General features: G+C 43.6%; 2 protein-coding genes across 2 annotated transcripts in view; both read left to right on the forward strand.

Moving 5' to 3' along the window:
- Window positions 1-10863, forward strand: part of LOC3290401 (myocyte-specific enhancer factor 2) — a 60001-nt gene extending 49138 nt beyond the window's left edge. Inside the window, exons 10-12 of the mRNA XM_061646090.1 lie at window positions 53-8803; window positions 8895-9781; window positions 9858-10863. Of these exons, the coding sequence (XP_061502074.1) occupies window positions 53-225 (173 nt within the window). The 3' untranslated portion in view covers window positions 226-8803; window positions 8895-9781; window positions 9858-10863. The remainder of the gene's footprint in view (window positions 1-52; window positions 8804-8894; window positions 9782-9857) is intronic.
- A 685-nt stretch (window positions 10864-11548) lies between these two features.
- LOC1269619 (atherin) lies at window positions 11549-12787 on the forward strand. The gene is made up of 2 exons (XM_308262.4): window positions 11549-11882; window positions 11956-12787. The coding sequence occupies exons 1-2, from the start codon at window positions 11777-11779 to the stop codon at window positions 12378-12380; spliced, it is 531 nt and encodes a 176-aa protein (XP_308262.4). The 5' UTR covers window positions 11549-11776; the 3' UTR covers window positions 12381-12787.
- Window positions 12788-15445: the final 2658 nt, after the last annotated feature.

The raw sequence follows: 15445 nt of genomic DNA on the forward strand, positions 1-15445 counted from the left end.
GGCGTGGCATATTTTTCGAACTTCCCAAACACTGATCCAATGTTTAACGCAGACTCTTATATGCCTATCGGTGGGCACCTGGCAGGTTCCGTGACGCCAACGAACGCACCCTCCCCGGTGGACATCCGGCATCTCAGTACGGGCGGTAGCCATCTGCCCGAGTACGACGCCCCCACCGCCCAGGCACATAAAAGACCAAGAATATCGGAGGGTTGGGCCACATAGCCCCTAAAGACTGGCGGCGGCAGCGGCGGCGGCGGCGGCGGCGGTGGTGCAGGCAGCGGCAATCGTGGAGCGGACGGTTCGGCATGCTATCTGGACGACAACTCAAACCACGTGGTAGTAATATCGGATGCTGACGGTAGCAATACCAGCGACGGCGGGATGGGCAGCAGCAGTGTGGCCAACTTTACGCATAAGCTTCACCAGCATCTGCACGGGCACGGTGGCAGTGCGCACCAGTATCATCATCATCATCTGCAGCAGCAGCAACAGCACCACCACCATCAGCAGCAGCAACAACAACATTCGTCCCAACTCTTGCATCCCTTCTATAACCAACACCATCATCATCATCATCATCATGTGCAGCAACAGCATCATCAGCAGCAGCAGCATCATGCTGGAAGCAGCGGCAACAACAGTAACCATGGCTACTCGAGTCAGCCCACATCACCATATCACAACCACAACAGCAACAGCAGCGAGCCGAAGCATCTGCAGGGAAGTCATTCGCCCTCGCCGGGTGTAACGCCCGGTCCGTCCGGTTCCGTTGACGGGCAGTCGCAGGCAATAGCGATGCAGCAGCACTACTGAGGTACGCCCGACCGACCTGAGGTGCACCACCGAGAGCTTAAGCCAACACCCGGCACACAGTGTCCACAGAAGACATGAGATATTATAGTTACTGAAGTCAATGTTGAGGAGAAGTCATTATCGTTAAGCAGAAAGTAAAACAGAGAGAGAGAGAGAGAGAGAGAGAGAGAGGAAAGAGGTAACAGGAATCGTTGCCCGTTGCTGCTCCTACGTTTGGGAAGCGTTAGAGCTATCGATGATTGTAAAACGTCAATTCAGGGGCTGAGATTCATTGGATAGAAGAATAGTAGAAAGCTGGCAAGAGAGCATGGAAGGATGCGTGGATGCGGGAGATGGAGCCGTGAAAAACCTCGCGAGAACGTTTATCTCTCGCCATACACGATCCTTCAAACAATTTCCTTACGATTGTATAAGTTTGAGTGTGCGTGTGTGCGTGTGTGTGTGTGTGGTTGTATATGTGTATCTGTATGTGAGGTTGTGGCCATATTGTATGTTCTTCCCAGTGACACATATAAGAGGAAAGGCCATCGTAACGATTGGTTTCACCACCGCTCGCTCGCTCCAAATGCTCAGCGAATCTTCCAGCTTATTGTGCGCGGCCACGGAGGACAGGCCCCGATTCCCAACACCCACCATCACCCCAGCGTTGCATGTTGGATCCTCTACTTTCTATCTGGATGTGACGGTGTTTGTTAGCTTTTCAAAAATCTCATCGTTCACCAGCCCTATTCCGTGCGCAAGATCGGTGTAGATTGATGTTGACTTATCAGCAGTCGCAGTCGCCAGCAGGACAAAGACGAAGGGTTACAAATTGGCATTAGTCCCGAGCCAAACATATCAAACATAAGATGAAGCTGACAAACGATTCAAATTGGCCCCACTACTACTACTACTACTACGACAATGATCGTACAAAACTAGTATATAAAGCTGTGTGCTTCTGGTGTTGCCAATTCTGAGGTAGATGAGGGAGAAAAAAAACAACCATGAGATGGCAAGAAAAGTCTATACAAAGTATGGAAAAGGATGAAAAGGGGAACACAAAACAATATAAATACCTAATGCTACAATCATCCAAATTGTAAAGTGAAAAGCATAAAACGGTGCAGAGAAGAACCCAAATAGCTATTTCAAAACAGTTGATTTGCTGCAATTAGAGACAAGGAACAAATAAGAGAGAAAAAAACCCGTCTACGTAGTAGGAAATAGGACTAGATATTTCATGTAGTGCAAAAAAAAGAAGAAGAAGAAGAAGAAACCAAGGAGAAAACAAAACCTAGCGGTGTGCAGAGCAGCAACCGAAAGCGAAGGAAGAGCATGGTAGCATAAAACGTACTAAAGCAAAGCAAAGCAAAACAAAAGCGTAAAAAAAGAAGAAACCTAGTTTGTGTGCCATTAATAGGATAACGTCTCTGTATATTTTACGATAGCAAAAAAAGGTGGAAAAGTGAGAAGAAGAACAAAAACACTGCAGCATAGTACAGAAAGCATATTATGCTGCAAATTGCCGCCGGATGATGATGATGACATGATCGGAGACATGTCGCAGGACAAAACAATTTAGCCTTAGTAGTAAAACAAACAAAAAACAAAACAAAGTCAGTCAAAGCGTCGGTCGGGGAAGGAAGGAAGGAAGGCTGAAAAAAGGGGTGGAGAGTATTGCAGGCCACTCACATACACACATTGTCTGTGTCCGCCGGTAGATATGTAATACCGTTTTCTGTGTATGTTGTGTAGCTTATGGTTTTTTAGTTTTCATTGTTTGTTAGCTACGTTCTTTTCCTCCCTTCGTTTGCTTACTTCCCTCCTCCGATTTTATCCTTTTAGTTTTGTGTACGGTTTGTTCTTTTTTTTTTTGTTTTAAAAACTCGTGTAGGTACTATTTTCTTATTGTTTAGGAAAAACATGCAAAACACACTACAGACAGACACCATTGTCACTCAGACGATCAGACAAACAAACAAAAAAAAGGATCCAGATCAGGGGTTTCTCGGTTTGGGATGTGTTTCGCTGCTTAGGCAAAACGGCAAGCGGAACGAAAGGCGTTTAAACGGCGCAACACACGCCCCGGTGCAAGATAGTTTTGTAAGTTTTTGAATTTGTTTTATTTGTTTTACCGCTTTCACGTTCAAATACGTGTGAACGCATTGTGTCGCCGTATTCGCTAGCGGAAACCGCCAGTGCGTGCAATAGTAGAATCCCTTAGTAGTAGTAGTAGTAGCCTAGGTGGCTATAGTGTGTAGTGTATAAAGGTAGTACAAGTACTACCGGCGAGAGTTGGATAAGATATGTGGGATTTTGGGGGGGGGGGGAGACACGGTGAAGCAGCCGGACGGGGTGAGATCAGCTTAGGTTTAGGCTAGTGCTACAAAGAATGATATTTATTTGATCTATTACTCTATTAACTACTACCGTGTAACAACAAAGTGTTAGGGGGGCTACACCCGTGTTTGCCAACCGTGTTTTAAACTCTTTTTTTTCTTAATCTGATTCTATCACATTGAACCATCCCCCCGCTTCATGTGTGTGTGTGTGTGCGTGTGTTGCGCTGAGTTTTTGGAGTGATGTAGTCCAGCAAACCATCCACTCATTTCACTTTCATTCGTATGAAATATTGTATATTGTGTAGGAACGAAAAACGAACAGCAGAGACAAACAAACCCACACAGTTAGCCAGCGAAGAACACGCGCGTGGTCAAGACCCATTAGGTAAGGGCGATTAGGAGGGAAGATGCCATTAACAAGCAGCGGTTCGTGTGCGTCTTCCAAACAAAAACATAAAAAAAGCAATGACGACCGAAGATGGTCGCCTTGTCCAGGGCATGCACGTGTGCTGGAAGAAAGTGTGTTGCAGTTCAGCGGGGTTACTACTGACTGTGCTGCTAGTGCTGCTGCTGCTCGTATACTTCCGCGTAGGTTGAGAATAGTGTTTTCTTCCTTTCCAGTCATAATAGTTATAATAGTTTAAATAGGTTTTTTTTCTTTTTGTGTGTGTGAACGCGTCACGATGCATCTCGCTCCCAAGCAAACGGATTTAAAGAAAAAATGTGGCAGAACACGTTGAAAAGAATGTGAGACAGTAAAGATTGGTCTTTGATTTCTTGAATATGATTTGTTTGTTTTATGTTGTTTTGTTTTGGTTTTTCCTCCTTGTTTTGTAAGTATATTTTTTGCCAACTGTATTTATTAATTTACTTATTTATTGTTTTCAGTTCATATCCTTTTCCAAAGCTTTCTGTGCGGACACACAGCTGCTGTAGGGAGAATGCTTTCAAATGTCAATGCTAACATGATCCCACCACAGGCGGAAGGCGGCACACGCGATATAGGGGTGTTGAGTGTGCAACGATTTGTGTAGTCAGTCGGTCGTTGTCTTTGTAGTAGAACCGCCAATCGAGAAAGAGAGGGAGAAGATGCCGTGCACGGTAGGTAGAAATGGCTGACTGTACATTATTACACAGCAGGGGTTGCATTATGCTTAGTGAAACCAGTTCCAACCGCTCTAGAAATGCGTACATTGCGTAGCGTTGTCAAAAAGAATCCCTCCAGCGAAGATCGAAGTTTGCCACTCAAAAAAAAAGAGCGATAGGGAGAGCATAACATGGCACAAAGCATAGCAAACATGGCGACGGAGTGACGGTAGTGGCAAGAGAAAAACTCCGAAATTACCGAAGTTTTGATAACCCCTGTTTAAAGTGAACGATATGTGCGTCTGTGAATTAGTGTGCGCGCGTGGATGTGTGTATGAGTATTCGTGTGTGTGTGTGTGTGAGAGAGAGAGAGAGAGAGAGAGAGAGAGAGAGAAAAACAGGATGGAAAAATTGCTCATCAAATTAACCAGAAGTGATGAAGAGGTGCACCGTAACAGTGTGCTAGAGGAAGCTGTAGAGAGGACATACATTTACTATCTACCCCACCCTGCTGCATCTGCTCTCGAAACACCCCCCTTATTTTGTTACGATTTATTGCACCTTCCTTCATCCCGTTTTCAAAATTCGATGGAGTCGGCAACATACACAACACACAAAAACACAAATGGTAATCGAAACAAACACACAAAACTGGCGCTGTTTTTATTTCAGCGAAACGATAGCCAATTCATCTTCCAAAAACTTTCACCACGGCTACCTAAGATAAAGGAAGAGAGAGAGAGCGAGAGAGAGCGGGAGAGAAAGAGAGCCAAAAGCGGAGCTCCAACAGCCCCCCTCCCCTTCCCTACTCACTTGGAAAGATGAAAACAATAAGCAGAAGCACGATTCGTCGAAATTTGTATGAATGTTAATTATTACCTCCACTTTGTAGATGCCTTAAACACAGTGCCTATGTACAAAACATGAAGAAATTAAGAAGAAACACAAAACAAGAAAAGGAAGCTAACAAGAAGAAGAAGAAGAAGAAGCAAAACACAGGCCCCATAACACAGTGGAAACGTAACGCAAATTGGAAAATGGTGAAAAGAAAAACTAATTTTCCTTTTTCTTTGGAACAAAAGCGTGCCGAGGGAAGAGGAGTGCACAAGAGTATGGAACAATATTTACACCTTTTCCTCAAAATAACTCTTGTTGATCCTGTTGTGTTGTTGCAAAAAGGATATGATCCTGCAGATGGCTAGAATATTCTAGTTTTGGGCATACACGCAATCTCCCACCCCCCAACTCCTGTATCCCCCCGTCGCAGTCACTTCCTCCCTGTCCCAAATTAAACCTGTGATTTTCAATGGAAGGCGGCCCATTAGAGATTGTGTTATCGTTTGTTAGATTTTGTCACCAGATGCCACCAAATCCCGCACGGGGTTGCTTAAACAGGGCTTAAACAGAGCGTTGAATCTTTGATATTCATATTTGTGCATTTGCTGCCTGGCTGAACCAAAGGCTGTAGAGAATAGTTCAAAGCTCCATACTTTTTCATGTCCCCCGTCGTTGGATGGGACCGCACTGTGTAGGTCCAAAGACAGATACGTCTAACACTGAAAGAGAAATCACACAATTACCGTGCAAAAAAAAACAATGGGAAAAACACAATTAACGCAACAAAGTGCGCAGCACACGAATCCACAAAAAACGAGGAAGCAAATGTCCGTTTTGATGATAGCGCTTCTCAAACCAGCCCAGCACCGGCGGTAGAAAGAGGACACGGAAGCGTTACAAAAGCTCCAAATCCACTGGGTAGAAGAAGGCACTGCACACAACAAACAAACAAACAAACAACCATTCCCATTCTTGTTGCATGACACGATGACCTGACGATCTTCGAGCACTTATGAAACGAGCCTGATGAACCAAATTGTGTAAAAGAAACAAACCTCCGCGTACCGCGACGCGATCGCGCGCAAAAAGATACGAAATCGAAAAACCTTACTAATTAGTAACTATCTCTTCCTGCGATTCCTGATAGCCACACCGCGAGTGCAAGCAGAAAACCTTATTTATCGATTATAGTACCGAGGCTAGATTTATATATACATACATACATACATACATAAATAGGCAAGGATAGTGTATGCAAGCTAGGGAGCGAGAGAATAGTGAAAAGAAAAGAAAACCCCCTCAAATGGAGGAAAAGCATGGGACCAGCAGAGTTTCCCGTATTAAAGTGGCAACTTTAAAGCGACACACCTAGTAGGTTCCGATAGAAGAACATAGACCGAATGAATGGAAAAGAAAGAGTTGGAAAAGTAGCGTGCTCTTGGAGCATACTAAGGAGAAACGATAAAATACACACTTGAATTAAAGGAGAAAGAAGAAAAAAAAACAAACCCAGGCACATATGCTGTGAAACATACTAAAGATAATGAACAAATTGAGCAACCCTCCCTTTGAGCGCCGTCGTCCTTTGACGCGTCGTCGTGTGTGGCAGACAGGGGTAAAAGAACAAAAGCGAACAAGATGAATGACGAATTTGTACAAAAATACAGTAAAAAAACAGGACACAGGTAAGTTGGGAAAGATTTGTTAGCCGGAAAAACCGACTAAAACTAAAAAAGAAAACACAAACAAATACGACAACAAGTTGTGCCTGTTTCAAAGAAACACGTAACACGTGCAAGAAAACCAATGAAGCGAGATAAGCGAGGAAACAAAAATAAAAGAACCAATAAAAGAGAAAAGGAGAATACTATGACGAACTGCACAGTTCAAGTGAACATGAAGAAACATAGAGGAAACTAGAGTTGAGATTATAACTAGAAGAATGGAAGGATACAGTGTTCTAACAGACATACAAACTAAACAACACACAACAACACACAACCAACTAAACCAAACTCAATGAGCTTAGTGTAAACAAGTGAAACAAGAGATCACAAGAACCAGTTGTCTGTGTCTATGTCTCTGTCTCTGTCTGTGTGCGTGTGTGTGATTCTGTGTTTGTATGATTGTATTGTAAGACTATATGATAAAACACGATCATGCGGCCAGACACAAGGAAGGAAGAGGACAATGTGCGCTGTATTTGCAAACCAAAAACAAAACCAAAATCAATGTTCCTTTGATGTGCAAAACCAAAAAAATCCCCTTTTTTGTGACGTACTGTGGAGTTCGAATCATTCTCGCAGCAAATTTAGCCGCCAGTCGCCTGCTTCGATCGAAAGCATGGTGAGGTCCAAATGAAGAGCGTGTTGTAATAAAAAACAAACCCCAAAAACAGTGTAACTAACGTAAAAGAGTAAAAAAACAAATCCCTCCTCCCCTTGTTAGGTGTACAGGATGTTTAAGTGATATACGTTACGAGGTTTTGTACGAGGACACCGGTACACAATCCAATACAATACAACAAAACACTCTAAGTGTTGCTTTTCCCTTCCTTCTGTAGGATAAATGCCATTTACAACAAATTCTATTCTCGACACTGGATTCAAACGAATTCGAGACGAACACGATATAAGGAAGAGTGTACGTGAGTGTACGTTTGTGTGTGGATGTGTGCGTGTGCATGTGTGGGTGTGTATATGTGAAGGATAAGAATGAACAGAAGAAGAAAAAATTGGTACCTTGTAATATGAAAAGAAAAATGGCGTCAATCCCCGGCTGCGATTACGTGAGACTACGTATAGTTTATGCCAACAACTCAGTTGATCATTTGTATTTGTTGAAAAAGATGCTATACTAAAATCGTTATAGATTTCATCGACGTTCAATCCTTCCGGACCTTGATCAGTCTGAATGGTGGGGTCCTTTGAACGAAGACAGGAGGACGACGACGGTTTGTTTCTGTTGCAATGTTTGCCAAGGGAAAGAGGGGCACTTATGAAACAAGTTGTAGGAGTAGAATGTATTTTTTTTTATATATATGTTACCAAACTGTTACCCAAATCGTTAGAGAAGAGGCAGGAATGTTGTGTTGTATTAGTTTCCGATCCCCCCGTATAACACATGCCCACGGAATCCTTTTCCCCATTTTGCTCTCTCTCGCTGTATTGGCGGTATATATGCATGTCTATAGCCGTGTGTACCCATCACCGAACGAAAAGGGGAAAAAGAACCGGGTGGAACTAACCTTGTATAAGACGACGCTGAAGGGTGATGGCGAAGCAGCTGCACTGAAACGAGAAAGAAGGGAAGGAAGGAAGACACAAATAAATAAATATATTAGATGTACAACAAAAACATGCGCATTGACGACAGTACCGAGAATCAAATCCGAAAGAGTGTGAATACTTCTTGAAAATCCCATTAACCAAAAACCTGTTTACTTGTTTGATGTGGAGAAGAATTCAGCAAATAATGGCCTGGTGCGATCGTGTTTGAACTTGGGGGCTAGCGAATACGTTCAAGTGTGTGAAGCACACCAACGTCAACTTGGATCGAGTGAGACAATATGCTTGGTTGTAGTATGCTTTCATGAGTCAGAGAAATCGGTGCAATAGTTGCCGCTGCGCGTAGCTCCTTCACGATGGATATTGTCGTTCTGGTGGCGTTGAAAATATGTTTCATCCTCTTCCTGATCGGTGGCTACTATATAGCGCGCTTTATCAAGCAGCGGCGTATGGGTAAGTGCAAAATGCGTTGTTACGGACATGGAGGCGTTGGATACGAAGTGTGTTTGGGTGCATTCTGTTCTGTGCGTGTTATTATTTGCAGCACCGGTAATAGTGACGCAGGAAATTCCGGGACAAGGATATTCTCCGCCCGTTGCAGTACACGTACCGGATGCACAGCAGTACAATCATTGGGGCTTTGCGCAACTATCGGCAAACCCTACAATTCCTGCTCCAGTTGGTGCGAATGATAAAAAAGAGCCTGTTAAAAACTGACCATATCCCTCTCTCAACAGAGGGGGAAACATGGTGGTGATGCAATATGAATAAAATTAATTAAAAGTATGGAAAGATGTACATATGTAAATTCCTTAAAGCAATTCCATAAAACATTTAGTTTGTTTACTTTTTACTTGGATGCGTACCTAAACAAAAGAACGACGATTCCCAAGTAGCATGTCGACCAAGGTGTGAATATACGTCGAGACGTTTCGCATTCAAAACGCTCAGAAAACCTGTTCCAAATTGATTGCAACCCTAGCTTTGTTCTGAGAGACATTTGTTTCACATTTAAATCTGCTGGATTCCGATTCCGACGCCCTCTTTAACGTAAAAAAAACAGTATCAAAACGGCGAACTAGTTGTACGGGTGCATAAACGTCAAATAGCAAAATGGCCAAACTGTCAACCTTCAGCTTGTAACCATACCTGAAACTAACGATGATTCATAGCGTTGCGGCTTCTCCTATTCGTAAAGATCACGCTTGATGCGCACAAAACCGCGATCACCTCGAAAAATTGTTTTGCCTTGAAAGTAGCTATCGGCAAAAGGAGTGTGTCGTTTTTTCCGCTATTTCCGCAGCGAGTAGTACATAGTTTAAATTACGATGATTGATCTTATCATAATAACTATTTTCATAATATTTGGGTTCTGCATTTACGGTTGCATCAAATGTTGCTGTTGCAAGAATGATCGTGCGGTGATAGTGAGTAAGTATCGCATATTGTGGTGTGGGAACCCCGTTGTGGCTTATTATCTGATCCGTGGTCTGATTTACATTTGCAGCACACACAACAATAAACAACCCCGAAAAGCCTCGCGATCAACCGCAATCTACAACTATTGTACCGCCACCCGGTGCATTCATTCTTCGTCATCCGACTGGCACTGTGACGTACCCGGTATACCCAACTCCGTACATGATGCAACAGCCACACGAGCAGAACATGCAGCAGCAGCAGCAGTTCTCGGATCCAAAATCGTCGATGCCACCACCGCAAGCGAACACTCTCCAATTTCCGGAACTTCCTCCGCAAATGTACTATCCGGTTCCACCCAATGGTTCTGCAGCGATGATGAATCCACCCAGCTACAACCAAGTGGTGGGTGACACTAAACCAGTGCAGGCTCCTTACAAGGGTTAAACGACAATGGCCATACATACATAATATTAATGTTAAGGAACAAACGATGAAACACAAAACAGCGGAAACGCTTTAGGAAAGGAATGTTTCCTAGTGCCATCGTAGGCAAGCGTTAGTTGCATTTGTTACCGCATCTATTAGACTGTATCGCGTAAGTTTATGTCCCATTTCAAGTCAGTGGTCTAATGGTGTGGCAATATGAGAAGAATGTACTGAATTTGTCTAGCAACAAGTGCCCAAGCTGATCAACTCGTTCATCGAAATTCGAGTGTAATGGGACGCCATTTAGGGCCGTGGCAACGCCCATCCTATACGATTTTATAGGATGCAGCTGTCAAACGCTATTTCGGTTTATATTGCGATTATTTGGATGATTTCCATAGCCTAATCATTCATTCTAAAAAAACAATTTCGTTTGATAAAATCGCATCGGATCAGCGTTGCCAACATCTTTATCCACACAAGCCACTACATTAGACCATTGACGAATCTTTTGCTCCCAGTATTCGTGCCATTAGATGTTATTGCATCGCACTTATGGAGTAGAATACTCTCGTATTTTCTTATCGATTTTTGAATTCCTACATATATTCAACTTTACCGGACTTTACCGAGTTCTAAATATATATTGTTTGCATTACTTCATATTCACATCGATTCACATATTTAATCTTTTGGTAACTTTATGAACATATCCGAAAAACAAGAAATTTGCGATTCTGAGCTAAAATATAGTAAATGTTGGTGTAAGTTTGCTTGAAATGATTTGTAAAATTTTGATCGAAAGAAATCTCTGTACCCGCGTATCTCGGAGCTTGCCTGCAGTTTATGATCATGAACAAGGTGTATGGATATTAGGAGGTGAAGTGCTTCAGAGCAAATTGACATTTCACGACTTGACATAACAATACTGGGTGCTCTGGTATTAAAATCGGGAAGGGCTGGAGGGGGGTATAGAAAATTGTATGCGATTTGACATACCAATACTCAATGAAGGCGCCCGGTGAACGCGCTAATAATTCACCTTCTAAATAAACACACCTTGATCATGAACCTCAATAAATCTGGTCACCCAGTGCAACAAAAAAAAAAGAACAATAATTCCCAAGTGACGGACTTGGTATCTACCGAGGTAAATAGAGATACCCTCGTTTCGCATCCAAATGCTCGGAAAACCTATTCTAGATTGGAAAATATCACTTTGGTGTTTTTGAGGAGAGCTTTTTGATGCATTTTAAGTTGCTATTTTCGGTTTTTACAACCTTTTGCTATTAAAAATTAAGAATCGCAACACCGACCATTTCGAAGCTGGTGGAACACAACTGTCAAACAGTCAAATGTCAAACTATCAACTGTCAGAGTGTAACCGCGCTTAGCGAACAGCAAAACAAAAGGTGATTCATATCGGTTGCTTTCCTCCTCTTCACGAAAAGTTTGCTCGCTGTAGAAAATACAGCGATCGAATCGTAGAGTTAGTTAACCTTGAACGTAGCTACCGCCAAAGAGCCGTGGTGTTTGCGAAACGTTTCCGTTTGTAGCGAGAATAAAATTTAGTTAGCGATGGATATGATTGCTGTAGTTGGCAGTGCCATGATAGTGGGCTTCATTGTTTACTGGTGTATCAGGTGTTGCTGTACGAGGAGCAACAGTGGGGCGGTGTTAGCGAGTAAGTTGCGATGCTATTTCTTTTCGAGGATTGGCCGGCGTCTTATCCGCCTCTGTTTGATTTCCATTTGTAGCACCCATTACAATAACCTCCGAAGTGCATCGCGTTGCACCACCGGGAACGACACAAGCCGTACCACCACCGTCCGGTGCTATCATTCAAGGTCATCCGACCGGGACGGCGGCGTATCCGGCAATGCCGACTGCGTACCCAACGTCTTCCCCGGCACCGTACCCTGCCCAGCCGTACATGCAGCACTATCCGTATCAAACGTCCGCCGTCCCAACGTCGATGCCACCACCGCAGCCGAACACTGCCGCTTCCGTCCAATTTCCGGCCCTTCCTTCGCAGATGCAGATTCCGATACTACCATCGGCCTCGGCTCCTCCCGCTGGTGCTGCCGGACCGGCAGCGATGATGAATCCTCCCAGCTACGACCAAGTGGTAAACAACTCGTACCCAGTGCAGGCACCTTACAATCCCGACTTCAAGGGCTAAACGACGATGGCCGTACGGGCCCCTGGAGAGGAGACTTAAAGTTCAGGAACAAACGGTGAACCACAGTGAACCACACGCTGGAGGCGGTTTAGGAAAGAAAGCTTTCCTAGTGCCATCCTAGAAGAGCAACTAGCGTAATTGTCGCCGTGTTAATCTATTAGACTGTACCGCGTAAGTTTATTTAGCATTAAGCAGTTGCTTCCAGTAAGCGTGCATTAAGATGTTATTGCATCGGGTTCCGTGTTCGTGTCATGGAGTGAAATACTCGTATATTATTTATCGATTTATGAATTTGAAGATTTATTCAACGTTAACATCGTATTTCCCAGAGGGCGATATGAGCGAGAACAGATATATGTGAGAAGCTATGGAATTTTATGGGATCTAATACAGTTTATCGAATATTATATTGTTTTGTGCATTTTGCTGTTTTCACACCATTTTGCTAAAGCAAATCCGAAAAAGAACACCAAGAAAAAATAGAAAGAACCCCACTAGTAGGATGTTTCGTCGCTACGGCAGCTGCATCAAAGTAATCGGAGAAATCTTCATGATCGCAAAACGAGTGGCGAAAATTGGCTTTCGTTGCCATGAGTACCACGTGACGAGAGGTGTGGGCAATGGAAAGAAAGTCGGCAATTCATGATCGGTCGGTTTAGTCGCAAAAGTTTACGTGTTATTTTCGCATTTCCAGCGAACAGTGTGTTTCAAATAAGATTCTATCTAAAATTGTGAAGCATGACTTATCACATTGGAAGGAAATCAAGATACAAGGTAAAATGAAGGACTCTTTTGTCTACATTTCAACATCAAACAGGAAGATAACATACAAAGCGCGAAATTTGACATCCGGGTCAATCGATCTATAACCGGTCCCGTGTCTCGTATCGCAGTCGTAAAGTAGTCGTATCGAAATCGACGAAAGGGGAATTTAAAATAAGTGTGACGCATGGGTACGACTGAAATACGTAGCAGCATTGCGTTGGATTAATGATCAATGCGAAGAAATGTTCATATTATTGTCGGTCGAACACTGAAGCCCATAGTCGTGATGTGGCCTGCTTGGATACAGCTAGAAATGCATTCTGGACATATTCAACCAATACCGGGGGACACGATCGTACCCGGGAACGTTCGCCGCAATGCTCATTTTTACTCATTTCTGCTAAATCAAAATGTAGAAAATTGTCCAAGTTTTGTAATACCCCTTCTAGGGATACAGCCCTGTGCACTCATGAAAATGGACGGGTACGAACGAGTTTGCCGGTACGGATGATTGTTTGTTCGTTGTTTGGCGTTGTGTTTGTTTATTCGGCTCGATTGGTTTGCTTGGACATTATTTAGTTGACGTATTTCGTTCCTTTCCTAACGCGTACATAAATATTTACTATCACATTCGTTATCAGCTTCAAAGGTTGTTTAGGTTCGCACTCATAAATGTCCCGTTTTGGGATATTTTAGGATTTTAGGACCGCCGAAGGAAGCAATGTTTTACCTGCATGTGAGGCCGTTTCCTTTGCTATTTGTTTAGGATCTTGAACATCTTGGAACTGTTAGCCATTCTCGCTGTGCTGCTGTATTGGTTAAGACTTATCAACTTGAAACAAGGCTAATACGTTATGAGCAAATTATTTCGTTTTAAAGCTGAAAATATGCGTTAAATTTAATCTCTTAAATTCCAACTGTTCCAGCGTTCGCTACAGCAAAGATTAACCAAACGCTTGCGATGGCTAGGGCAAGGACAGCCATGCACTTTTGGGCAATATTATCCATCTGTACATCTGGCAAGAATACCACCTGCATTATGTGATCAGGCGCGACGACGACGACAACGCAGTAGCCGATGGGTTTTAAAGAATTCAGTTCGAATTAGAACAGCTACGTGAATGGAATAGCAATCATCAGGGCACGATTTGTAGCAATCCAGTTGTTTGGAGAGTCCAACCACACTGCCCCGAACTAGTTAAACCTCCAATCCGAATCCGATGCGTTTCACTCTCGTTTCACCAGGGGAGGGAGGGGGGGGGGGGGGGTGCGCTCTAAAAAAGGAATGCGTCCATGGTTCGATCCGACACTGCAACTGCTGCATTCCGATAACGCGATACACGGCCCGCAAACCACCGTACACACGCCGTATTACGCCGAGTGTGTTGTGTGTGCAACCTGCTGCTTATATGGCAACACAAGATGGAAGGCAAGCAATAAAAAAGACTTTAAAAAGGGGGGAGGGAGTGAAAAGTATGATCCAATCTTCACAGCAAAAGATCACCTGCCCCTGTGTGCGGTGTCCCACAGAAGGGTTTGTGGTGGAATGCGCAGTCCATCGTCGTGGTTCTACTACTACCTGTTACTGCTGTTACTAACACAAACGAGCGAGCGAGCGCGCGCGCGCGCGCGCCAAGACATAACGATCCGAGAATCTTCTGCGAATGCACACCAGCAGCACGGTACGATTTATTTGTAAACATTATGGCCTACTGCGCTTGAAAAACAACCCCACCAGTAGAAGGGGTGCAGGTTCGTCGCTTAGTGTGCGAATCGTTCGGCTGTTCGGCGGGAAGCAACGGAGGAGAGCTTTCGTTGGTGGAGCTTTCGTATAGGGGTGGTTTAAATTATTAAAATCTTTCTTTTAAACTTTCTTATACATTTGTAATTATACATTTGTAAAAAATTTCACTAAATTTGCCTTCAACAGCTGGTGACAGGGGTGGGTTTGTAGAACAACCCCCCCTCCCACAAAGCTTTGGCACGGCTTGTGCAGAGCGGGAAAAAGCTTCGCAGGCAAGAAACTGGTTTCGGTTCGTTTATGGCGTTCGGCTCTGCTCGATCACCCTCTTCGCCATCACATGGCAAACGTCTTCGTGGGGGTAAGTTTTCTGTATGTAGTCGTGCGTTCGAGCCACTATGGGATAATCGTTTGGAAAAATAGACAAGCATCTTAAGCAAGCTTTCCAAGAGAGAAAATGCACGAAAGTACTGTGGAGTTTTCCTGCGATTTATTGCAACATGGAATAATTGTGTAAAATAAACAAGTGAATTTAAAGCATAAAGTACTGTAAACTTAG

The sequence above is a fragment of the Anopheles gambiae genome, chromosome 2 (genome assembly GCF_943734735.2).
Source record: "Anopheles gambiae chromosome 2, idAnoGambNW_F1_1, whole genome shotgun sequence".
NCBI lineage: Eukaryota > Metazoa > Arthropoda > Insecta > Diptera > Culicidae > Anopheles > Anopheles gambiae.

Excerpts from the sequence above, each read along its gene's own strand:
- LOC1269619 (XM_308262.4), top strand. The coding sequence starts at position 11,777 with ATGGATATGATTGCTGTAGTTGGCAGTGCCATGATAGTGGGCTTCATT. Across the intron at positions 11,883-11,955 it reads CAGTGGGGCGGTGTTAGCGA|CACCCATTACAATAACCTCC; the intron begins GTAAGTTGCGAT and ends TTCCATTTGTAG.